General features: G+C 40.9%; 1 protein-coding gene across 1 annotated transcript in view; it reads right to left on the reverse strand.

Annotated features, from left to right (window-relative positions):
• The window catches only part of LOC117452918 (phosphatidylethanolamine-binding protein 4), a 70,699-nt gene that overhangs the window by 20,434 nt on the left and 22,542 nt on the right, over window positions 1-27,723 (reverse strand). The window contains exon 2 of the mRNA XM_034091735.2: window positions 20,253-20,351. Within this exon, the coding sequence (XP_033947626.1) occupies window positions 20,253-20,330 (78 nt within the window). The 5' untranslated portion in view covers window positions 20,331-20,351. The remainder of the gene's footprint in view (window positions 1-20,252; window positions 20,352-27,723) is intronic.

The following is a 27,723-nucleotide window of genomic DNA, read 5'->3' on the forward strand; positions in this document are numbered from 1 at the left end:
CCATCTCCACAGGATTGACACTGAACAGTTCAGCCATCTTTTTCTTCTTCTTCTTGACATTCAATTATAAACCATAATTAATCAAGTGTATAGGTCTAGCCTCCCTATATCTGTGTGTGACATTGTTCCATCCACAACAACTAAACACGAATACTTCTGCAGTCTAGCAACGGTCTTCTGTTAAAAAAAGGACACTGAAGGTCCTCCTGAATGTGGCATCACTAACATGACTTAAGTCTGAACACAGTAGACAACAGCATTATAAAAACTAAAATAGTGCATGTGGGTGCACACTTACATTATCTGTTTTACTGTTACATAAATCCCATGAATGTATGACATTAAGAGCTTTGTCATATCTCAATCAGTGATTTAGTGATCAGGTCACTATCAGCCTGTCACTCATCATTTTCAGGAGGGGGGGGGGCGGGGTTTGGAGGAACAGAGGACTGAAACATCAAGAGGACATTCATACTCTGCAAACCAAGACTTGATTAAATCTACCAAAAACCTGACATGACAATCGTGTTTTTCAAAAAACACAAATCTCTACTGTGTGTCTCTGAGCCGCAGCGACGCGGACCGATCCAGAGCGGGTCATTCTGCTGTTGGTTCTGGACTGGTGTTGCTGGTGTTGGAGGATAAAGCAGATTGCCCCGTGTGTGGTGTCGCTGTCACGTCTGTTCCTTGATTTCTGCGTCACCGACCAATTTGATATTCGTGTGACAAAATAAAAAAAAAAAAAAAAAAAATAGAAAATAAAAAAACTTTATTGTCCGGTTGCGCCCGAAAAATCACGAAGCAACGTTACTACGCTATAATCGATAATCGAGCGGCGAGCTACTGAAAAGCTGCCCACGAGCTACCGGTAGCTCGCGATCGACGTGTTGGAGACCCCTGGAGCAGAGTAATGCCGTACGATGCAGTGGAAATGCCCCATTTTCTCTCTTCTTCTCCTACACTTCCAACTGGCCTTCAACCAGCTCCTTGCTATGTGGTCTTCAAAGATCTCAAAACAGCTAGTCAGGTTCTCCATGAACTTCTGAACCAAAGTAAAATCTGCATGGCCTTAGAGAGTGTGCATCAGCTGCAGAAATACATGCATCTCCAGGCTGATGGACGTCAGCAAGGCATTATATGGTGTTCTCATGCCATTATGGGGAGCCACCTTCCTACCAGGACCTGGGAGAGCATGAGACCACTTTCACAGGGAGCTCGATGGTGTAAAATACCACCAGCTTTTCTGTGTGACTTTCACACTTAGAAGGCTATAGGGGGGTCTCTGTGAACTCTGCATAGTCACAGATACTTTTTCTTGCTGATTTCTATTACCATATAGATAGACAATGGCCCACAGTTCATCCCTGAAATGCACCGAGTAAAGGGGAATCAAACCCACATGGCTCCGTAACTGAGGCAACACAAGTGTGAAGAGGTTGAACTAGGTGCTGAAGAATGGCAGCTAACATATGGCTCAACCTTTTGAACTTCAATGCAAACCCAAGCTATCATCTCGGCAGAAGATGATCTGTGGCCTTTGCAGGTCACACAGAACTTGGCAAAGACAAGTGCTGCATGCACTGGGAGAAACAACAGCCTTTATTTTATAACAGGCAACCTTTACTGCGCCATTGAGCAGCTGGTAGATGTGTATGGCATTATAGCACGTACAAGGTATGTTTTATTCATGTTTTCAAGTTGTGATGTCAACAAACATAGGGACATTTAAAAATACCAATGAATCAAACTTCAATTATTACATAAGTTAACATTTAAAGTAAATAATATTTTATTGGTTGATTCCAAATTTCACACACATTTGCTAGTCGTTTTAAATCACCAAAATAATCAGTTAAACGTCTTATTTTGGCCCGTGCATAATTTGTAGTCTGTTTTGTAGAGCGGCAGACCACAGTTCAAATCTCTTTAATGAAGGCTAAACTTGCCAAACAAAAATCTGTAAAACTGATTACATTGAACCCTATTAGATTCAACATAACCCCTAACAATCCTTTGTCTCTCTCTCGATACGGTACATGAGCCTGTGTTATGAAAAAGCCTAATGGGCTTGAGTCCGACTTGATTGGTTGGTAGAGCAACCTAATGGTGATCAGCTGAGCGGGTGGATTGGCCTCCGCAGAACAGGGTGAAAGCCAGTGGGGGAGTCACCAGGATCTGCTTCAGTGCCTCAACAAATTAACCCACTTAACAATGGCCATGCTGGACTAATGGCTTTAGTAAAGAAGCTCATTTGGCGTTGGTAATGAACTGAGTTGGAAACATAAACAGTCCAGTTATTAAGCGAACTCCAGCCATCACTGACATCACCGACACACTGCGACGCACCAAACCTACACTTCTCCTGCCGTGCTCATTAGTAAGGAAGCATACCATTACTCAAATCACTGATTTAAGAAACTAGCCACCAAAACTCATTATCACCCTCATCTATTCAGTCTTAATTTGCATAAATTACACATTTGCCTTCACAAAGTGGCCGTGCTGGGCTGGTCATCTTATTCTTGTGGAGCAGATTGGGCCTAACGGGGCAGAGTACAGGCCACGGTGAGAGCGATTTAATAAGATAATTTAATCCAACATGGGTGCTGCTTCACTTACACCTCCTGTGTGTGTATGGGTGCTGATGAGTCTCTACTTTAGTACTGTTGAGGGAAGCCCAAGCCTGAGTTCCCAAGGTAACAGTCGGTTTGAGTGGGGGCTGGCTGACTCATTTGGAGGGAATCCTGGAACCTGAACAAGGCTGCCCACTCGCCCCCACCCCCAGCTTCATCAGCACAACAAGCAAACAAGGCGCTGACTTGTCCCCATAAAGGGCTTCCCACTGACGGGGGTGGCACTGGAAAATCCCAGCCTACCGGTAGCATCAGAAGACACACACACAGAAACACGAGGCCTCGCTGCTCCATGCACAGCAACTCAAATCCATGGAGATAGTGAATTAATATAGGCTATAATGGAGCTGTATGGAGACAAATACATCCAGGCAAGTGCTGGATTTTGATTAATACATGAGAGGATGGGGGTGGAAGAGGAATAGGACGATTACGTTTATTAAAACCGTCGATGACATAGTTTGAGTGTGAACGGTGACACAAAATAAATGAGTATTGAAACCTTGTAGGCCTGGGAGTGGAGGAGGAGGAGAAAGAGAAGTGAGAGGATGAAGGAGGAGTAGGTGGACAATGGAACGAACTCTTTGCCCACACAAGTAATCTAATTATTGAGAAATTAAAAGAGATCAACAGGCGTGTAATTGACCAGTTAATTAGTTCAAGGTCAGTCTTTTACTTTTTGATTTGGAAGCACGTCGGTGCAACTAGACGGGGATATTTTGGTGAGATATCCTGATATTTGCCCTGATTTTTAAACTACGGTAATAAACAGCTAACCATACAAAAGCTGGATTGTTATCCATAATGGTTTTATGTAACTTTAATCCAGTATTGGGGTATTCATAGAAAACAAAGACAATTCAAAAGCTGAATAATTATTTTAAACAAAGTAAAATCAGGCCATCGAACAAAAAGAAAGCATGTAGTCGGTAATGCCGGCGGATAAGAGCAGCCATTTGATATGCTTCTGTCCGCGGTTATATCTGTTGATAACTCCATAGTTCATTCAATGTATTTAGTCATTAACAACTGAGAGCTGGTACAAAGGGATTTAAGAGGCAGCATTACTGTTTTGAATTGCTGGATGTTTAATTCTTCTATTATAATTGAGGTAGGAGCGAGACAGAGGTTATGGTAACTGCTGGAAACCTGTCCCACTTCACAGAAAGGTTAATGAACCTTACAAGTCCTATGGGAGATGGAGTATGCTGTTAATTTGACAAACGTGGGAAATAAATGCTTTTATGCTTTTATTGACGGTGACCAATAGCGGCCTTTGCTGAAATGAAAGGTTTTAGTCTTTTGGGTGCTTTGCTATGAGGCAAAACAATAATGTGGAATGCATTTGTTGGAAGAAACTAAGTACATAATTGTTTGAATAGCAATTTCAGGCCAAAAAAGCATCTTCATTATTAATTCCTACTTTTGTGGAACATATAGTGCGCAAAATGTACAGTAACCTAATTCACGTTATGAAACATCTGCCTTTATTCTGAATACATTTGTGGCAATGGGGGATTTTAAAAGCTGCATTTTAAAATCTACATATTTCCACAATCCATTTTATACACCGCTGGTCTGGGTTTGAACTAACAGGGCACCGAGGGCTGGAAGAGGAACATGTGCAACAATGTTGGTGCTAACCTGAATTGGTCTGTGGGTTAGAGGAAACCATGGTAAAAGGTGCTTGTATTACATATGAACAGAACAAGGGTTTAGGCACAGGTCCAACTATGTATACAGTGTGCATGATTAAGAGATTAAATGGATAATCTCCTTCCCATTCAATGAGCCTGACGGAGGCAGGGATCTGGTTTCTCCAAGATAGACCTTCACCAAGGCTTAAATCAAACCAACAGTTCACATAGACATTCATCGGTTATTTAAAGCTGTGAAGATTTAAAGAATCTTAGGTGAAACAAATGTGGTGTATATTCGAATATCCAGGTAAATTATATAGAAATCTTCCTTGCAGAATTAAACAATACATTCACAAACAACTCATTGTTATGATCTGCTGCCCTTATGATTATGATATAACAATTTTGTGTGGGATTGTAACAAAGCACATGCACTGAAGTACTGTACTTAGATATACTATTGAAGTACTTGTATCTAACTTGAGTATTTTCATTTTATGCAACTTTGTATTTATTGCAGTGTTAAGTAACAATTTGAATGCACACTGAAGTATTTGACATTGTGGTATTGCTAATTTAATTAATTATGTTAATATACCACTCTCAATGAAGTGGTGGGGTAGTACAAATATGCCCTGGCCTCAAAAGTGTATTCTACAGACTTAAGAACAAATTGTTGTTTGGAAAAACACCCTAGCATGATTATATTATTCAATTAAAATTAGAATATTAATGCAAAAATGATCATTCCCTCCAATGTCGTGACTCACATCACACCTGGAACGTCAGTCAAAAACGCATGTAGACATGTTTGCCAAATCCGGTCCTACCCCATATTCGCTTTTGATTTGCATCAAGCTTTTCAACTTCAGCTTTAATATATTTGCCTTTTTGTAACGTGCTGTGTTCGCCATTTCCCTTGGATGAGTGGTTATGACCTGGCACAGTGAACAATGAGAATACAATCAGAAGGCCTCTGCAGGTACAGACACCACCACACATGTCGAGTAGGTCATAAGTCAAAATTGAGAAAAGATATTTATGTTTGAGTCTATACATAGTTTTTTAGGATAATCACTCTGCCTTTAGAGAAAACATCTAAAAGCACCTCTGATTTTAGTCATGATTTAGTTAACCCATACCGGCTGATCAGAAAACGCCATAGTTCACTTAATTCGGGAATGATTCAGAAAAGTACCATACTTTAAAAAAGGAGACATAAAGATGGGTCATTCAAAGACTAACAATGCTGTCAAAGATTGCATCAGTTGTCAGCAGTTGCCATAGGAAAGACAGCGTCCTAACATCAGTCTTTATTCTGCAGCTGTATAACTGGTATTGAAGTCGTCTAAGAGCAACATTAAGACTGTCCTAACCTTATAGGCCAGTCTAGCATATCTTCGTGAAACCTGTCTTGTTCTTTGATACCCCTTCTCTCCGGAGCCAACTCTCTCTCTCTGTCTCTCACTCCTTTCTTTCTCGCAGCAATACTATGGGCACTGCTTCCTGTGCGCCAGAGGAACACACAAGAATCCGAGCTCCACAATCCCTCTTAACCTTTGACCTTGGCTTATTGTTACCTGTGAGCAGCACTGTGGCAAACATGTTGTACAAGTACTGCACAGCCCTGCAAGCTGTTTGTGTTCTGCAAGTATGGAGGGCAGGGGAGGAGGGAGGGAAGAGAGGGAGCTATTTAATCCCCCCCAAAGGAACTCCCCTCTCAACCCGTATCGTGAACTCACAGGCAAATCGCGTTGCTTGAAGGCACACTACACACACACTGCTGTCTTTTTAATTTCATCAGCTGAAAGAAATCTATACAGTGCTTTGGAATCAGACTGAGCTGCGGAGAGACGTGAACTATACAGCACCCTGGAATGTAAACAGGTTTCTCACCAAGTGTAGCATAAAAATACCACAATGTAAAAAAACCTCTTGGCTATGATATTGGTCAATAGTCCAGATCAGAGGTCTTAGTAGATGTTATGGTTGTTAGTCCTACAGCATATCAATAAGAAGAAGAACAAGTTGAACACATCGGGAGAACAATTCAGAGGAAATGCAGCAACGTTACACAAATTATTCAACTGATACAATTCTGGCTTCTACTGCAAAGCATTGTCTTGATGGTGGCTTTTTCGCTTGCCATTATGAAAAGCATTATCTACTGAGAATATGATGAACGCTGTTATTAAATCCCATGCAGTCAGCTGCTTGATTAGGAACAGATATGGGCAGAGAATGTACTCATCTCTTGTCCAATTGTAATTGTCAACTGAAAAATACTCACAAAAACAGGAACAATTGTTATTAAATATTCATAAAACTGTGCAAATATCTACATATAATTATCAAACCATCTAACTTTGGAAACAGTGATGGCCAGAGTTATGTGTTCTGGTATGTGAACGCTCTTTGTTGTATTATACATAATCTAATTATTTGTTCAATATACAATAAACTTCTTTGTCATATCCTGTAGCTTTCTAATTTTATAGTTTGCTATAACTTTTGGAATACAAACAATCCTAATAAGTACGTACAGTTAGACAGGCCACCATAATATCTGCCAACTTTGCATTCATAGCTGTCACACTTAATTATCGTGCCAAAAAAAAGAAAATACATTGGCTGCAGGAGGTCTTTTGTGAAGTCTTTGTTTTTGTGTACAATTAACTGGCAAGCATGCTATATACTTAAGTAAGGGCTATTTTAGGTGTGCATAATTGTTAGTGAGTTGTTTTTATCAGCATGCCTCACTCCCCCTTCACCGCACCCTATCAGGAGACACCCCTAAGAGGAAGCGTTTTCCACAGCCGCAGCCCCAGCAACCCCCCACTAACCCTGACATTTGTCATTTTCCCGCCCCTCTCTCCCCCCCCCCCTTCTGCTTTCCATGCCTGCTTTGTTTCCACCTTGTCCATGTCTGTCAAAATTGACCAGTTTACAGGTAGGAAGGCAGACTCCGGCAAGCCCCCCACCTGTACCCTGAAACGCATGCATTTGCACACAGGGCTGACTGCCAGAGATCCTGCTTTACTGACTGAAGTGGAGGGTGAGGAGAGGGGGGGGGGGTATGACAAAGACGACAGCTTGTGTGGGGGAACATTGTCTGCGGCTGCGACTAGAAATCTTTTCAGGAAAAACAGGATTTTATACACAATGGTCGTGGGTGTGAAGAAAGGGGCACACATTAAAAGAAGCGCTTTATGTGTGCAGAGCTACTGGTTTTAAAAATGCATTTAGATGGAGAAGGTCCAATCTGTTATTTTTTTCTCCCTACTAGGCTATAGTGTGACAGACTGGATCAAAGGGGCTTTCCAGGATGTCCTTGTTTTTTTGGAGACTAATCGGGATACAGTGTGCAAGGTACAATTAATGTAACACACCAACACGCTATAGGCCTACTTCCTTTAAAAAAAAATATGTGTGAGAGAATTAATTAATTTATCACGGAGAAGGAAACTTAAAAATGTGAAAGCAATAGGAATTTAGTCTTTCTTATAAAAAACTATTAAAGGGGCTCTATTCTGCTCATTTTCAGGTTCATATTTGTATTCTGACATGTCTCCATGCTTTAATGTTCAAAAAGCGCTTTATTTTTCTCATACTGCCTGTGCTCCAGCACCTCTTTTCACCCTCTGTCTAAAACCAGAGCCCGCTCTGATTGGTTAGCATGGTCGGCTCTGTTGTGATTTGTCAACTGTAAAAAACTGTAAATTATAGTGTCCGTCCAAAAGTTATTTTTTATTTATAGTGAAAACTACCCCTGGATGATGGTAAAGTAGACTAAAAGCTTTAGGAATCCAAAGTACAACATATAATAAGTACCCTGTATCAAGATTGATGCAAAACAAGTGAAATGTGACCTTTTTAGAGAGGTTTAGCTAAAACAACTGGAAATGGGCGTTTTTACCGTTTCTCTGGAACCCATTGGTCGATTTTGGTGATTGACATCTCTTTTCAGTGGCGTGCCAGACATTTATAGGGGCAGGTGCTCAAGAGAAAAAAAAGGGCACCTTCTGAGTCGTCGTGGCGGTCGCGCCGAAATTGTGCGCCCTGAAATTGTGCGCCCTGAAATTGTGCGCCCTGAAATTGTGCGCAAAAATTTGCCGGATAATGGCGGATTTAGTTAGTTTCTTTTCGGTTTTTGGTTACTTTATTTCGGTTTTAGGGTTAGAGTTAGGTTAGGGTTATGTTATTTAATTCTTACTTTTGCCTGATTTTTACTGATTTATTATCAAAAAATTTATTATTTTAACATTTATTTTTATTATTCTAAATGACTTAGGGGGGTCCAATCTGAAGCTAGGGGGGGACGAAACCCCCCCCCCCCCCGGCATTGACGCCCCTGGTGGAACCGCCGGCTGCCTTAGTAGTGTGAGATTTATTAAAGGCACATCTTGTATGTCGTAATTGCATATATATTTATTTCAATAACCATATGCTGTCTGATGCAGATGCCTATCTAAAACAAATCAAATAGTAGGCTTACTAGCTTCTACACGCTAAAGCAATTGTAGTCAGGGATGCAAACTCATCAGGTATGAAAAAGGTGACAAGGATCCGAGCCCCCCGACCCCACGGAATATCGGCTTTAAAATGAGGAATTTAGCAGTCAGAACAACTAAAGCAGCAGGTAATAATAACAGAAACGCCAAAGAGTTACATCTAATAGAAATATATAAAAGCATTTATTTTAATTGTGTAGCAGTCAGTTTATAATTTTGGCAGCACTGTTGATCATTTTGAAAATGTATTTTCATGCGTCTTGGTATTTTTATAATACTTTTCTACTTTCACTTGAGGAACATTTTGAATGCAGGACTTTTACTGTAACAGAGTATTCCTACACTCTGGTACTTCTACTTTTACTCAAGTACAAGATCTGAGTACTTCTACTTTTACTCAAGTACAAGATCTGAGTACTTCTACTTTTATTAAGTACAAGATCTGAGTACTTCTACTAAAGTACAAGATCTGAGTACTTCTACTTTTACTCTAGTACAATCTCTATACAGTACTTATACCACCTCTGTTTATAGCCTATGAAAAAAACGATTAGAAAGACAATGATATTGCGACAGAAAAACGTTTCAGTTCACATCAGCTCTGCCGCTCTGCTCTGAACACCTGAACGGCCTGTTCTAACAGCTGTGGCTCAGTCTGTGCCACAGTGACTCCGCACAGTTAACGAACACACCGTAGCTAATGTAGCTGACCCTCATCCCGGAGCAGCAGAGTTCAGCCGACAGGCAAGAAGACTCGAGCACACAGCTCGCGCTTCATATATTAAAAAATAACACCATGCGCGTCATGATGGCACATAACAGCTCGCGACCGCAGATTATTTCGGCGATTAGATAAAATGTAAATTATATTTGACGCAACTTTATTTACATTTCCATGACTTTTCCAAAACTTTGGGAAAAATATTGTTTTCCATAACTTTTCCAGAACCTGGAATTTGCATTTTGAATTTCCATGACTTTTCCAGGTTTTCAATGACCGTACGAACCCTGTATAGTTTAGTTTGGCATCTGATTTAGGGGATTAAACAATACACTCGTTGTATTTGTTACCTGGTGGTTACTTACTTGGTCGTCACTAGGGCACTTTTAATCGTGCTGCTGCACCACACCCGCCGTGGCCTGTCTGACTGAGTGTCTGACTGTCAGCTCTGCGCGTTCACGTTGAGAGCAGGGAAGGGAGGGGCTGCAGCCAGGGCACGTACGGGAGTGCCGCGGGGCACGTGTGGGGATGTCTGACATAATTACAACGCGCATTTGGGGCATTGTTGTATATATTAGAAGCTTTTAATCCAGAATTGATCGATGTTACCATGAGCCACATACAGTACACTGTAAAGCACATTGCTGTCCAGAGGTCAAAACGGGCAAGTGCTCAAGCACTACCTAGAGTCTATGTGTGCACGTCTCTGTCTCTTTTTGACCGTTAGAGCCAATAGTAATCGAAGGGGAATTTCCACATACACACACACTACCATTGATAAATGAGAGCTATGCGCACACAGTTTTGCATGAGAGCGAACCTATCTCTCGCTCTGACATCTGGAAAAGGAAAAGCAGGTTTATTGCTCATGGATTATCAGAAATCATTTCAAAGTGACACAGACACATTGGATCAACCTATGGACTAACTTCAGCAGCGTTTTTATCGTTTTAATGCCATTGAAGACCACTTTTGACCAGACAATGACCAAGGTAAGCCATTTTGCCGTTTTTAGCTACCCAGCGCCACATGTTTTGATGTCTGTTCTTGTTAATATCTTTGCGAGTTCTTATCATGGAGTGATGATGTATCGATTCTGTGTCATCTCACGATGCAAATCGATGGGTTGGACGTTCAGCTACGATAAGTTATAAGGGTGTTATGAGTGAGTTTCTGTGCAGTAAAGCGTTAGCATTTTTTCGCTCGTGGCTAATTCAGAGGCAGAACGTTAGCTTTGTGGGTCTAAAAAAAAAGAAAAAAAAAAGATCAGTTAGCTGTGTTTCTTCCCGTTACATGGATATAAAACATTTATAGTTTATTGAATATTAAGATGCCCTCAGACGCTGCTTCCTGCAGATGATGCGTTTTTCCCCCGGTATCGGGGGGGCGGTGTCGAACAGGTTAATAAGTCTCCCCCTGGCCCACCTACATTTCTCTAGGCCCACCCACACAATAATTCCTGGCTACGCCACTGCCTCAATCATCTCACCACGGCAACCACAGCAGGAAGGTCAGTTGTAATAGAGATAGCAAAAGGCTTGGTAGGTTATCAGATACAGAATTGTGTGTGTGTGTGTGTGTGTGTGTGTGTGTGTGTTTGTTGTATGTGGACGGGGGATGGTGCTGACAATTGAGTGGAGGATTCTTATGTAATTCTCCCTTTAGGTGGCAGAGAACAGTGAGAGCAGCAGCCCACACTGAAGACTGGAGAAGAGCCTGTTTGTTAATAAGCTGCAAGTGAGTATTAGTAGTTAGAAACGTTTTTAACAGGCTGTTGGACCAGGAGGAGTCCAGATGTAGCAAAGCGTTCCTGTTTTGCACTAAGATCCATACACACTGACAACACCTAGACTACTAAAAAGTATGTTCCCATACAAAGAAACTGAATCGAAAGAAAGAAACAACTACTTTCGGGGGAAAGTTAAAGTTAAATTTGGACATTTTACAAATACAGTTATAATCGAAGTTTGTGTAGAGAGGAGGTTGGGATGGACGGATGTGTTTCACCATGGAGATCGCTGTTAGTGACCTATTTTAAACGAAAAGTAAACGCTTACTCATGTAATAAATGTACTTAATTTAGGCCAAACCATAATCTTTGACTACATTTCACCAAGTAGTTTTGTTGCCTTTTTGTTTTGTTTCAAATCAAGTTAAAGGGGCCCTATTACGCTCATTTTGAGGTTTCATGATTGTATTACGGTTCACTTACATGCACAAAAACGTCTAACAATTGCATAATAAGGGCTCTTTAATCAACTGTTTCATACTGTGACTATAATAAGTGAAGAAATTAGGGCTGCACGATTTGGGGAAATAATCTGATTGCGATTTTTCTGACAGATATTGCGATTGCGATTTGCGATATGTGTTTTTAAGTGGCCCAACGGAAGTTTATCGTAAAATGCGGCCATATCTCCGGCTAGTAGGGGTGTAACGGTATACGTATTCGTACCGAAATTATTCGGTATGGGCCCTTCGGTTCGGTACACGTGTATACGAAGTGTACCGAACGAATATAACTTCAAACGTAAAAAATTGTGAACAGTTACGTATAAGGATGACGGACAATTGTTGGCATTGTTCAACTAAAATTGGTTACGCGGCTGGCAACACATCAAACTTGCACACTCATTTGAAAAGGCATCACCCGAACGTGAATATCACCGGTACCAAAAGAAAAATGACTGAAGTGCAAACCCAACTCCCACTAGCATTTAAGTCTCCACCACTCAAAGTTCAGACCGAGCCAAAGCTATTACAAACGCCAAATATCTTTAGGTTGCCAAAGCGCTACCTGGCTGTATCTGCTACCTCTGTCCCTAGCGAGAGGGTGTTCTCCACAGCAGGAGACATTGTTAGTGCCAGCAGATCTGCCCTTTCGGCAAGCAATGTGGACAAGTTCATTTTTCTTTTTTAGCAAGTCCTAATGTCAAACTAGTACAGTAAAAGTACAGATTATTTCAGTTCATCGAAATGCTGCACTTTAATGTTTAATGTTTTTTATTTTTCAGTTTAAGATTCACCCTGTAATAGATGTAAAACATGTGATGGAGCATTACTAACCTGACTCAGATGGTTTGTTTCACCAAACCATCTAGGAAAGCTCCATTGGAAGGCATTTGGAAAAGTATTTCAAAAATACTTGGCAGGTGATTGGATCAATCTGTCTATCACCTTCTATCATGGGCCACTTCTGATTGGTTAACAATGACTGGTACATGTGTAGCACAGCACTTCTGATTGGTGTGGAATGGATGACTGACACAAAAGAAGAACCAAAAAAACAAAATAAATAAAAAACAAAAAAAATCGCAGGCTTTGCGAATTCATAATTGCATCATTTCAAATCGCGATTTCAATTTAAAATCGATTAATCGTTTAGCCCTAGAAGAAACACAATTCCCTCAATTGCGAATGAAGCTTAGTTGTATTGGAACACCATTTTAAGATTAGCAGACAGCAAACGCATACTGCCACACATAAACCTTAAAAAGGAAAAAGAAAAGACGAGCCAGGCTAAAACCAAAAAAAGCCAAACTAACAAACACTAGTGTCCTAGGGAAGCTGAGAGGCTGTGAGGAGAGTCAGATGAGCTTTAGTGAGGGAACGACTTCCACAGGCTGAACTCCATGCAGTAGCACCTCTGACATTTGTCTGGCTGTAGATGACAGCAGGATGAGCACCGCTCTAAATGTTAAGCACCTCCAGCTGAGCCTCCATGTTAAGGGCTATTGTTGACTTGTATCGAGGGAGGTTTTTGGATAATTTATGAAAAAAGCATAAATGACCTGCGTGTAAACTTTATCCGGCTCAAAACATTTCAAGCTGCAATATAAAAGTACAAAATACAAGTTTTCTGACTTCTTGGTCATTTACTAAAACATTTGTTTAAGTTCTGGCACAACTCCTAATCACATCAACACAATCACTTAGTTTACTTACTCCTCACACATATCATTAAGAACAATCTGTTCTAATTATTTAAGAACAGACACGAGTTTAGACACGACTAAAGTTGCTTCATATGACTTGGAGCCTGTGTAAAAGTTTGTGAAACCACAAACAAGCCAACTGTTAACCTGGGTTTCGAGCATGTTTAGCAACTTTGGAGGAAAAAAAATCACATTAAAAAAGGAAAATTGTTCAATTCCTTTGCGCCCACCCCCTTGTCATAAGATATGGATGTCCCGTAAGGTTATTTGTGCTTGCTGGGATATGAAGTGCTCAACTGGATTAAAAACATACTGCATATGTTTGGAAATCTGTTTCCCTGGGCGTATGAGTGGAGTGAGCGAGCGTGAAGCAGCAGCTTGCGTCTCCTCCAAGAGAGAGGGCAGACACTCTCATCATTAGCTGGGCTACAATGTGCTCCTCTACCTGCTCCAATCTGCACAGCCAGGCTCCTCTCTGACGCCAGACAGATGTTCCCAGCACGAGGTGCAAAGTACGGAGAGGGGAAACGAGAGTGAGCAGGAGAGAGGCAGAAGAATGGAAATATTCAGCAGAGTACACAATAAGAGTTTAATTATGAATAATACCAATGCTTCTTTGTTCTCACAATGAAGCTAGCTGTGGTTCGTCTGGCCTTCGGGAAAATGTTTTTGGCTTCCATATGGGGGCAGCTGTCTGTCAAAAAAATAAACGCTTAAATCATAACATCCCACAGTAGGGATAATTACAGGATAAAGAACAATGCAAATGTGTATGTTTATTTGCAATAGGTATGTTTTAAAACAGACTCTTTGACTTAGAGGTTAAATAGTCATTTCAGGACTGTGTGCTATCATCTGCTGCTGCTCCGAAACTAATGACTGTTTAATTCATTCTCTATTGTTTACAAGCCAAAGGAGATGTGACATGAGGAAGGACAACGCTTTAGCTAGGTGTCGGACTTCGTGCCAACAATTCAGAAGTCATAACGGGAAACAAACTCTGATTTCTCTAACGAGTTCATCGTGGCCTTCTTCTGAAAGCAGCACATTTTTGTTTCATACTGTAAATACTAGTATTTTAAACTTGAGATGAATCCTGAATAACTGTAACTAATGTAACTAATCACAGGTGTTTATAGTGATTAATGCAATTTAATTATTTTTAACAATTGACAGCAATACCTTTTTTGTTACTGAACTTCTAAAAACATGAAAGACTGAAACTACTGAATATTGTCTGAGAAGTCACAAAGTAGTGTTGTCTTGTCATATTACAGAGATGTGACTTAAGGACTGTTCTGGATGCACTTTTTGAAGATAAAACACATCTTAATATTCCTAAACATCTAAAGACCTGTAGAAATAAATATATGAAGAGCCATTACATTGGTTGAAACATTGTATTTCTTCATTATAATTAGGCTACACAAACAATACTGTTTTGTGGGGGGGTTGACTTGTCGATGTGGGGAGTTAGGAACAACAAAGAGACCCATTTTTTAGTAAAAAACATTGAAGGAAATGCAATAAAGGGTTACACGCCTAATAGTTTGCAGTTAAAGGACATCTTGAGGTGTGGAGCAGACGATCTCTGCAGGCCGCAGAATTCACAAACACAAAGCCAGCTGGTGTGATACCATCACAATACTTCACTGTTTGTATTTGCCTGACCAGCAGTGAACACAGCTCTGCAGCCCCTTTGGGAGCTGCTACAACAGAGAAGGATGTTAAAGCTTACAGATCCCTCGTGCACCATAATAACGAGCACAGCAACTGTCCAACTGGCCTTCAATTAGCCGGGGAGCTAACAAACATGAGGGCTTCCAATCCAAAGACCGTATTGAAGAAATTAGATAGCAAACGGAATGAGCACAGCTTGAACAGATTGAGACTGATCACCAAACTCGTGTTTGTTTTAATAAGATTGCTGCTATCCAGAGGTGGAAAAAGATTCTTTACTTAAGTAGGATAACTTATACCACGCTGTAAAAAATACTGAATTTCAAGTAAAAGTACTGCAATGAGAATGGTACTTGAGTAAAGGTATTTAAGTACGATTAAGACAATGTACTAGGAGTAAAAGTATTATTTGGAGAAAAAATGATATACTGTACTTTTCGGACTATAAAGCGCACCTACATATAAGCCGCAGCAGCTAAATTGTCCGTCTGTCTTGCTCTCGTTCTGTCTCTCGGTTCCACTTTTACTTTGGCGCGCTACCTATCTGCCTCCATATTTTCCTCCATATTTTCCTGCTCGAGCCCGCCGCTTAAAGGTGGCGGGCGCGGACCGGTCATTGAGCCCATAGCGTTAAAGGTGGTTAATTTTACCTGTAAAATCCATAGATTTAGGAGGTTCCCTAGTGGCCGTTAGCTGTACAAAAAAAATGAGGAAAAAAGTCGCGGTTTATAGTCTGAAAAGTACGGTAATACAATTATATATTAAATATGTTTATGCAAAAGCAGTATCTTCATATTTAAGAAGCTGGAACTATGAAATATATAAAGTTAGCAAAGTGGGTGCCATTCATTTTCTTTTAACCCACACTTTTAGTTACTTCATTATAAGTTGGATGGTTTAATCAATACCAAATGATCATATTTTAAACGATTTTCAGAAGTATTGTGTATCAAAATCTGAATGTATAAAGTAAATCAATCTGTAAAATAAATTCAATTTAAAATGTACTAAATTGAATTCCAAAATGAAGTAGAATAGAATAATAAAGTAGTATAAAATGAAAATACTCAGCTAAAGTACAATGTGTAGAGTACTTCAGTAAATGTACTTCCACCACTGCTGCTGCTGCTATCCCACCCATCAGATCCTTGCCTCGTGCTTCTCTTCTATATACGCAAATAAAATAAATGTATGTAATGTCAATTTCATTTTTACAAATTGAGGCAAACTGTCTGGGAGATAAATCCTCAGCAGAGTAACTTCCTACATCATAAAAAGTAAGAACAAATCCATATGAACCTAAGGCTACACATCAATATTTAAATGCGTTTTCACAGCGATAATGAACACCTTGGCTTTTCTCAGAGCAGAAAAGAGCTTTAGCTGGGGCACACTCTCGCAAGTTCATATTGCATCATGTGGACTCACACACTGCCAAAAGTATAATGAGAGAATAAGTATTAACAACTAAGAGTAAGACCCAGTGCTGCATGTATATAAGCCGCCTCTATTCAGTTACTAATGATTTGCTTGTTACAGTAATCATCGCTGCGAGACCATACCGGAACATCTGCATGGATTCAGACTCTGGGAGCACGGAGAGGGAGGGAGAGTCTCACAATCTGGATCTCAACTTCGAGAGCGAGACAACAAGCTGTTGATGGTTATTTTGGTAATTGTCCATAATTGATGTAAAACACAGAGTGCGTTGAAGAAGATTCTGAGTGATGCTTTCCGTAGCTTGAGAGGTCAGGGGAAATGGGCAGTTGTGATGAAAATGCACAAACATCTTCTAATAATGTGAGTTTGAAATGCAACAGGACAGCTGGTGGGAGCAAATGAGACGCCGAGCAGCAGTTAACTCTTAACTGATGGAGTAAATCGTTCTTGGCACTCGAAAGCAATGATGTCGTAAATTATACATCCAGTTAAATGCGAGATTTGACGTCAAACATTAAAATATTATTGTTTTACACATCCAGCTGGTAATTGTGCATATTTATCAATATTTTGAAGCTTAAATAGATGAAGTTACATAATTGAATGTTTAATTTTATGTATTATATTGTGCACACACATATGCCAAGCACACACTAAAAAGTACAGTTGTAGTGGGTAAACATTTTACTTTACAGCCAATATGTAGTCACATAGCCCACACATATTACAATTTCTTTTAACATTATTAAAGTGCCACAAAAATGCAAAGTACTTATTTCAAAAAAAGGTTTTTCCTATATCAATGAGTTAGTTCTGCAAAGTCTTCAGTTTAAATTGACATTAAGATGAAGGTATTACATCCTCTGTATGTAATCAGCCTAACACTTAGATTACATTGTTCTAGTTGCTCTCACCTTTGTAGGGCAAAAAGGTCCATAGAATCTTATATAAAAGATCAAATGTAATCCTGCTGAAACAAGTTGTAACTTTAAAGGTCACCTATTATGCAAAATAACCATGTGTCCCCTTTGTGTAAAGAGACTCTGAAAGTTTCAGGAACAAAGATTCTCTCTATTTTTAATCCATTTCTATAAAACCCTGTCTGAAAATGAGCTGATCAGATTGTGGCCACTTTATGATGTCATAACGATTTGTTGGCTTGGTAACCATTAGCCAATCAGCAACCCCCACCTGATCACCTGAATCTCCTCCTAGAGCACCATTGAGTTCTTTGTAACAAAATGTCTCTCAGAGGGGCGTGGGGAGGGGCTCCTTATTTTCATCTAAAGTAACAGACAGAGAATCAGCACTTTGGAAACAGGCCTGAAACAGAGGGGATTATGGGTAATGCTGCAATGATCTGTTTGGTGTTTGGAGCCAAACACTTCAGAGACATGTTTTGTATATATCTGAGAGCTATGATATATTGATGAAAAACAGTATAATAGGGACCTTTAAGAATCATGCATCGAGAAACACTCACCACACATTTAGAAAACAGTTGCCTGTAACTATGCAGTAGCTAATGCTCAATGCTGCTTCACATAAGGCTCCACACGGCAGTTGTGGACGAACACTATAAGTAATTGAGACAGTGTACAGTATGTGGCAACACATATCACTCTCTGTGTTTAAAGAGGGTTTTGGCATGGCTGACACAAAGTGAGGAGATCCTGAGCGCATGTTTGGATAAGTGAAGAGCGAGCTACGTAACTCTGCTCAAAGCAAGGTGAGTGATGATGACTCTATAACACAAGTCCAGAGTGTCCTTGTTCTGTTGCCATCGCTTCTCTAATGAGACCTCTCTGAAGAACCAGAGTGAATCTGCAGCACCGTGTGGCTCAGTCCAGCTTGACCTCGCTCCACTCTCGGTAGAGTTAAAGAAATCTTCTACCTTCTTGACTGTGGCTGTGGATACAGAATACACACTAATTATAGAAACATCTACGAACTAGGGCAACACCGCATGACCTTGGACTAATGAATATATATGAAGAGAAAATGGCTGCTGCATCTTGCGCTGTTTGACGAGCAGGGATCAAAACGCTGATCCGTTTGACATGAAAGGTCATGACCTCTGACTTCAGCGAAATAAACTCAGTTTTCAAGAACAACCAACACATTGACAGAAATAACAATTGAAATGCTAAACATACAGTACAAGCTTCGCTAAACAAAACAACAGAGAGCCAAAAAGTCTCTCTTATCATATGTCCTCACTAGTCTCTTTATTTTGAGTTGTATATATATCTGCATTGATTCATAAACTGCCCGACATCGCTTTCAAAATCTGCCCTGGAACAAAAACCGATGCATTCACATGGACCCTTGAAAAAACAAAACGCAGGTTGTGGGATGTCACCTCGCCACCCCGGTCAATTAAACACCTCCCACTACAGGTTGGCTTCACTCAAAAGGCTCATTAACCCTTCTGACCAACCACCAGTCACAATCAGAAAAACATCCGTCACATTGGCCAATCCCTACATGGGCAGCGCGGGTCAACACCCACACAAGTGACAGGGAATTGAATTGCTGGAGAGAACGTGGTTTGTCTGTGCACTTGAAAGACATTTGTTTATTCACAGCGGGCCACATCGACTTGTTTTTTTGTATATAATTGATATATGCGAGTGATACGAGGTAAATATTCTTCCAGGCAAGCATGAATGCGGTTGCATAAATCATCTCGAAAGCAGAACTGATTAGCTGAATCACATTTTAAATTCAAACCCATTGAAAGGTTTAGTAAAATAAATATCCCAGATACATCCCATTTGGAAACCAATGTGGCGTTCACTTTAAAGTACAACTACGCCTTATGAAACGAAGCGGGAGCATCGATACATCTGAAGCGTCTTTGTGTGCTTGTTTTTTTTTCAGACCACTAGTCTTAATCTACTGGGTTGATCTCCCGGTTCCCGCGGGATTATAAGATGTCTGCAAACCTCCAAATATTTGAGGCAATCAACAACTCAACACGCATTTGGCGTTAGAATGCAAGAATGTGAAAACACACAAACGAATGGATGAAAAGGAGTGAAATGTGAAGAGAAATAAGGGGGATCGGAGCGGTGCCCATTTCGGGGGTGTAAAATATGGAGAAGTGTGGATCATTGGGGGAGCTGCTCTGCCTGGGGGAACAGATGAAGGGAGGACACTCTGCCAAGATCTCTCCACTGGAGGGGGAGCTGAGGGACTGCAGCTCTATGGGAGGAAGAGTGTGCGCCTCGCATGCTGCTCTCCTCAATCTCAGTCTCGCACGCCTGCATCGACACGTCGTCCCAGGCTCTCGCAGCAGAGGGAAATTGCCGCTGACAGGGCCTTGCAAACTTTCACAGCCATTTAGAAAGACTTACTCCCACACTTTTGTCACAGGCATTTATTGCACAAGATACATGATATGAAACATTTACATTTTTTGAACTTGGCATCCCTTCTGTTTTTTTTTTTTACCAAGTTAGGCTTAAAAACCATTCATAATTGTTCAGCCTTGCGATCGGGCCCCAGTGCAGATGGAAACACAAGACATGCCGAGTGAGACCCCGAGATAATGAAAACAATTTTCAAGAAAGGAAATCCAAATGCTACTTCGTAAATGTGGGCTCCAAATCCAATCATGCTGTCCCGTGTTACTATCACCGAAATACATGAGGCTGTCTTAAGTGAGATCAGAGGTTATTGTTCTGTACCTTTACGTCCACGAGCAGCCAGTGTCTCCAGAGAGCAGAGGTTGGTTTGGTGCGGCTCGGAGCATCAGGATCAACCATCACCAGAGAATAACTCTTCTTCTGCAAACAGAAGGGTTTTCACATATTATTATTCTAAAACAGTCAAAGTGCTTAACTTCACTACCACACACGGTGAGATTGGCCCAGAGGAAGTGAAACAGTAACATCGGTAGCCGATCCCTTTTGCTTTTCTAAATGCAGCCATGTGCTGTTCGTGCATCACTTTGCCCTAGGCTTGAGAGCCATCTCTGCAGCTAACAACACTTTGTTTAAAGGGAAATGGAAACACTTTTCAAACTGCTTTCCATGCGACAATATTCCCATTAGGAAATGTATTTATCTAGTCTATTTCCAATGTAAACGATCGAGATACGCACATTTATTTGTTGAAATACGCGCCTAATGACCTTGGGCGCTTCCATCGATCCGGGACTTTCCCAGTGACGTCACTGTGTGGGTACGGCTTCCTGGGCCAACGCTCAATACAGCTGCAAACACCACGGCGTGCAATGCACCAGTGGTTTCCAACAAAAGAAAACGGTCGTCGTCAGGAGCGTATTGTATTGCCCCAGGCTGCACAAATGGTTTTTATACAAAGAAGGAAGAAGTGCATTTCCATAGGCTGCCACTAAAGGATGAGAAGCTGCTCAAAGCATGGGCTATTTCCATGAAGCGGTCGGATCCGCCGCCGAATCAGTACGCACCTGTGTGCAGCGAACACTTTACAAATGACGATTATGTCCACAAAATGAGGTTTGATGAGTCTGGATGCCTGGTTCAATACAAAACATCGGATTTGAAGCCAGGATCTGTTCCCACAATATTCGATTTCTCATCGTATGCAGTCGGGAACACCGACCGTCCCAGCACGTCGGCCGCGCAAGACAATGACACCAGTGTCAACAAACGTGAAGTTCGAGCCACCAAACGAGCTGCTTCAGCTGCCGAGAGAGAGGTAAATATTGCAGCACTACCAGATTACTAGCTCACACATGTATTGACTGACACAGTGTGACCTTATTAATTTATGTATATATATATATATATATATATATATATATATATATATATATATATTAGGGCTGTCAGTCGATTAAAATATTTAATCGTGATTAATCGCAAATTAATCGCACATTTTTGATCTGTTCTAAATGTACCTTAGAGGAATATTTTTCAAGTTTTCAATACTCTTATCAACATATGAGTGGACAAATATGCTTTATGCTAATGTTTATTATCATTTGAACAATGACAAATATTCTCATGAATATTAAACACAACAACCTGGAACCTCTCTCATTCAATACAAATGGTGTGTGTGTGTGTGTGTGTGTGTGTGTGGTGTGTGTGTGTGTGTGTGTGTGTGTGTGTGTGTGTGTGTGTGTGTGTGTGTGTGTGTGTGTGGGATCGTTGGAGCTATGTGCAACTCAAGGCATATGCTCGAACGGGAGCTGCCTGGACGCTGCAATCATGTTGCTGCAATCATGAGTGTACTGACTTCTCCTACAACGTCCCGCTGTCTGCTTCCTGCATCAAGTCAAGTGCTCGGCGCAGTTGTGTGGATAGAGCGCTCCTCTGTTTTCATTTAAACAGCTCCTTATATCCGTTAGCGCAGCTAGCTAGCACCCGATGCTAACAACAACAATGCACGTACGGTCTCTCTCTCGCTCGCTCGGGCCACACATACACACACCCTCCCGGTCCTCCAGGTGGCCAGTCGGTGCCTGCCGGCGGGTGAGCGTGGAAGTGTGGTCTGCCACAAGCGGGCGGCAGGAGCGGGGCTGTCAGCAGCATCAGCTTGTAGATGGTATTTTAAACTCGATGCGCTCTGAAACCACGGGGCGGCCGAGGAAAAAAAATACACATGCGTTAATCGCGTTAAAATAATTAGTGGCGTTAATTATTTTTTGCGTTAACGCGTTATTAACGCGTTAACTTGACAGCCCTAATATATATATATATTATGTAATAATGTACTGGAACTGGTGGTAACCCACTCGGCGAGTTCAGAACCGTCGGTACTTTCGGCGGATTCCGGATCGTATGTCACTCTAGTATTAGACCGAATCGGTTCATCAATGTCATCTCCCGACGAATAGTCAAATTCATCGTTCAAAACGTCGATCTCATTGCAAAATTCCTCCATCGCTGCCATATCTGCTACGTTGTGTTGACTTCCGGTATGGATACCCGGAGCGAGGACTCACACAGTGACGTCACCATTTGGGACTCCCCTAATGGCGGCGGCCTGGTCCCGGTATTCCCCACCCGGCCGGCGGATAATCAATTTTCTTTTGGCGAGTAATATCATATACAATAAATATTACGATCAATATCCATTGTAAAATGAATAAACTACCGGAATATTATAGCTGTAATGGTGTTTCCTTTCCCCTTAAATACTTCAAAACAGATGCTTCATTTCACTTTCTTATCTTTCACTTATAGTAACTAAAGATGCTGCAAGATGTGATTTTTATTGTGGATTATTGTGGATTTTTTTTTAATAGTTACTTGATTTATTGAGTGGGTACACAAAGCTGGGAAACAGTTCATGCCAGAAGGTTGGATTTGCCTTTTGTTGGCTTGACGCATTATCTTAACACTGCCTTATTTCAGCTGTCAAGGCTAAAATGTTGCTTGGAAAACAAAAAAATACATGTGGCAATATTGTTGTAAAAAAGCTTGAAATAAAACTGTTATTAAAAGGTGACGATATACATGAGAAAGTGTTGTGTAGCCATGCTGAACACCAAGTACAGCACACTCCTATTGCAAAAATACAGCTATGTTCTTCTGTTATTCCCTAGACTTCATATAATTACTGTGACATCAATAAAAATGACAAGATTTTGGATCGGATACAAAATCTTCTCGTTAACATATTCGCTGTAACTTTCTGCCACTAAACCAGTATCTTTGGACCCCTCAATCTGTCAATAGATAAAGTGAGAGAAAAAGCATCTTAACTAACACTTGATCACAGTTATTGGACGTTAACTTGGCGGCTTAACTGCTGGAAAATCTTCATTCTGTCTGTCCCTAAAAGTTAGAGAATTATGAGAGCAGATTGAATTATTGCGAGAGCACATTTGTCATCCCTGGTCCTGTGCCCAAAATCTGCCAGACCATATGATGGGCTTTTTTTATTTTGTTCACTTCCTCTACAAACAGAGACATTAATCAAGGCTGTTTCAATCCACGATGTCCGCTTACTGTATATATATATATATATACACACACACACTTTCAACTGAAAACCATGATAATAATACGTAAAAAACAGATGCAGCGTATCTTACATTCCTACGCTGTCTGCCAACAACACGTCTGTGAAACATTTAATATAATCAAACGCTCGCATGTAAACATAAACCTCAAATGTATGTTTGTTGTGTCTTATCAAGACATTCTTAAAGGCCTCTGAAAATTATCGTAAGCCGATGTTCTTGAATGAGATAAAGAAATAGTCATGTATTTTTCTGCAGATGCTCAGTTTTCAGAAGGATTCTCTGCCTACCTGACAAGCAGTAATACGCGTAAACAACTAAGCCTAATAATAGGATAATACTGTAGTCTCAGCGATAGTGCCTGCAGGTAACATCCAGACACACCAGCAACAATAGAGCCTCCTCCACAGCCTGTCAAAAGTGACTCTATATCAGTGACCCCCCCGGGCAGCTTACCAACCATGACCTGTTGCCTTCTCAGGAGTTGTAATCCTCATTTGTACGTATTTGCTACCAGGCAAATACAGTACACTGTGATAATGTAGTTACACTAATATTCAAGTCAGGCCCCGATGCATTAAATAGCATGTTTTCAAATAACACACACACACACACACACGAAATGAGAGCATTACATTTCAAAATGACCTCCAGTCACAATTATCGCTGAAAGAAATAGCACTTTATTGCATATTTCACGAAAGTTACCATGGATGAAGATAAGCTGAATAGGACAGGCTTCCCAAAGCCACATTTAGAACACAATTAAGTAGATTTCACATTAATTTCCATCAAAAACAACTGAAACATGGTGTATTTATGGTGGGCACCAGATTTCAATGATTTATGCGCACATTTTGTGCTTGAATTTCTACCTGTAAGAATCTGGCGGGTCCAGCTGGCACGGGCAGCAAATAATACAAGAGGCTCCCTCCATGCTTGCACTTCACACATTGTGGCATGTACCCTTCTCTCTTACATGGACACTTTTTCTCTCCATCTGTCAAAATCCATATTAATTACGCACAGATATGTGTGAAAGACTCCAGGGAAAAACAGATGCATATTCTGCCATCTGAAATAATGTATCATGGCTTGAACAAACTAAATGTATATAAAAGCTGGAAACTGAAAGGAACACATTTCCTAAAATATGTTATGAGTACTAACCACTTTTAGTAATGAGATAACATTTGAGCCTTCACGGTCATTTGAGATTTAGATCTGCTGCAGTTTAACAATTCTCTGACCAATGACACATTTTTTTTAAGTTGTATGTCAGACAAAGCTATTAGTAAAGAATTATTTTAATGTTTTTCATAAAGAGAATTCACTTTTTTTTTTTTTTAAAGGTTAGAGGTCAGCAGCCCACTCTTTTGAACTCGGTAATGCTATCTAAAGGACTTCTGATAGCAGAAGTGAGATCTGGGTAGGTGTCAGCCACAGACCGCAGAGCTTCATGGGGATGTACAGGAGGTTTCTGGGTGTGGGGTGTGGGCTGGAGGTGGGGGAGATTGAGCCAGCGTTCTCCTGGGATTAACCTCCCACTGCCCGCTTTGATCGCTGCAAAACGGCCCGATGGGAACACACTTCAGAACACCAGGCGGCTGGAATAAACCTGCAGCCGACTGGTCGTCTGTGTCACGTCTGCATCACCTCACCTTTGGCTGCCAGAAAACTCCCAGCTTCATATTTTCTTTAGTTTTCCCTTTCAATAACCCTGAACAACTTGCAAATATTGTACACACACTGACTCACTTTAATTACACTTTCATTTTCTTTAAAGGGCACCCAGTACGCTTTGTGGGTTTTCCCTTTCCTGTAGTGAACTATTTGATGTGCATGTAAAAGGTCTGCAGAGGCTAACATCCCAAAGTTCCTTCCAGAGGGAGTTTCTCTCCCACACACTGCCCCCCCTGCCTGAAACGCCTACATTGGACTCCGTAACATAGTGACATCACTATGTAACACTGGTGCTTCTGTTGGCAAGCATTGCAACACATTGTACGCGATAGGCTAAGGGGGCGGGACATCTCTAAGTGGTTGACCAATCACAACAGAGCCGGCCAGCTAACCAATCAGAGCAGACGGAGCTCTGGTTTCAGACGGAGGGTGAAAAGAGGTGCTGCAGCACAGGCAGTATGAGAAAAATAAAAAGCTTAACATTAAAGGAAGGAGACATGTCACAGGAGAGGAACTAACTACAGCTATGAAACCTGTGAGCATAATGCAACGACTATGCAACTTACTTATATGGTATGATACATTTTAATATTCTTGTTTTTAGAAGTAGGTATTATAGAGTAATTAACTTATTATGTATATCTTATATTGTGTAACATTTAGATAATATTTTGCTATATTTATTTTCTACTGAAGATAAGTATACATTTACAGTTTTTATAAGTCTTTTTTATTTTTATGATATGTTTAACTAATGTGTAATGCCTGGAGACAAGCTGCTGTAACAAAGGATAATGGAAGTATATCTCATGTACTCCAAGTCACTGCTATCTCCGGTCAGTGGTGATGAAGAAGGGAAAAAGTGAAGAGCTGGCTCGACAGAGTTTAACGGGGGAATCACTTGCAGTACACACGTTTTGAACTCAATACCTGTTCATGATTATGTATCATAGAAACGCAAGTATCATTTTTCAAATAAATGTGTATATTCCCAAACAACGGCATGAAACTCCCACTCCGTGTCAATAGGAGTAGACTATTTGCAAAACAGAAGACGGTGTAGAACAAAGGCGGAGGAATACCAGTGTCTCTGAGGATGTGAACTAGTGGCTTACCTTTGAGTGAACTCTGCTGGGGATGAGAATCAGAGAGATGTCTAATCGCTGCTTTCGTAGATCTGCCTGGGCTATCGAGCCCCGCTCTGCTAACTGATGACACCGCGAAGGGCGAGAGTGAGTTAGCGAGAGGGGGAGGGAGGAGAGGCCCCTCGGCGAGTTTACAAGTTCATACTTTATCCCTGACCCAATACCAACCAGTGTCATCCGTGCAGCTGCCTATTAATATACCCATTGCTTTATCCTTCCCCGTTATACATCCAGCCGCTGCGCACAGAACCAACAACGTTTCATTAAATGGTCAACTGTGCGCACCGCTCGACCCGGGGCGACGCAACGCATCGATCTCAAATCCCGGTTTAAGTAGCAAAAATACTTGAACTCGTTTGGTAATTAAAGGTATCTGTGTTGTGATTAAGACACAGCGATGGCTTAGCAATCATCGACTGCAGCTTAGAAGAAGGTTGAAAGATCGAAAATAAAAACACCAAGAAGAATTTTCTCGATGATGAAAAAGTCTATGTTGGGTGTTGATAATAAAGTGAATCCGTCATGTTAATGTTAAATGTACAGCGCAGCAGAGATGTATGACTTTTTCTATAAAAGTCTAATTTCTGAGGTAGGATATGAGTACGGTTGGAAGAAGAGAAGGCGATGGGGAAGTGGTTCTACTGTCAGGGTTCATCCTGTTGGAGAGGAGGTCAAAGGTCAGCCAGACAGCAGTAATTGAATCCTGACCGGAGAGTGGGGGGGGGCCGTAGACCCAAAAATGAGATGGAGATAGAAGGGGGGCTGAGGCTCTCACCTAGAGGTCACCATCCTCTCAGGTGAGGAGGTCCTCGTTGGTCATTAATAATAGTCGATGAAGATTTTAAACCTCATTGTTCCTCACTACAAGCAGCATTTTAAAACCTTCTTTAAAGAAAGTCTGAAGGTCGAAGGGTCGTCGGCGGACAAAATAAAAAACTGAATTTTTCTGAAAATCTTATCAAACAATATGTCTTTTTATTCCTAGGGTCTTGAATATGGAGACATAAGTCAGCTATGATATCTACAACTGACTTACATGATGACTAATAGTAGTAATATAGTATTAGTAGTAATCATATTATGTCTTAGTAAAATACAAAAATAGTTGAAAATGCTTTTCAATTGTGAACTAAATGGCTTAACCATAAACTATTTATGAAATCCATTGATATCAGGACAGTCTAAAAAAAAAAAACCTACACATCGACACTGCAGCCTGAAAACCCCCCAGTTTCCACTTTGCCTTGGCTGATAAGAAAACGAAAATACTTCTGACCGTAGAAACAGTTTGACTTGTACGAAGCCACAATGGTTTGGTTTATTGAATGCTGATGTTCTCGCAGGATTATTGCTTTTGAGTTTGTTTCTTTATTG

Source organism: Pseudochaenichthys georgianus, chromosome 9 (genome assembly GCF_902827115.2).
Source record: "Pseudochaenichthys georgianus chromosome 9, fPseGeo1.2, whole genome shotgun sequence".
NCBI lineage: Eukaryota > Metazoa > Chordata > Actinopteri > Perciformes > Channichthyidae > Pseudochaenichthys > Pseudochaenichthys georgianus.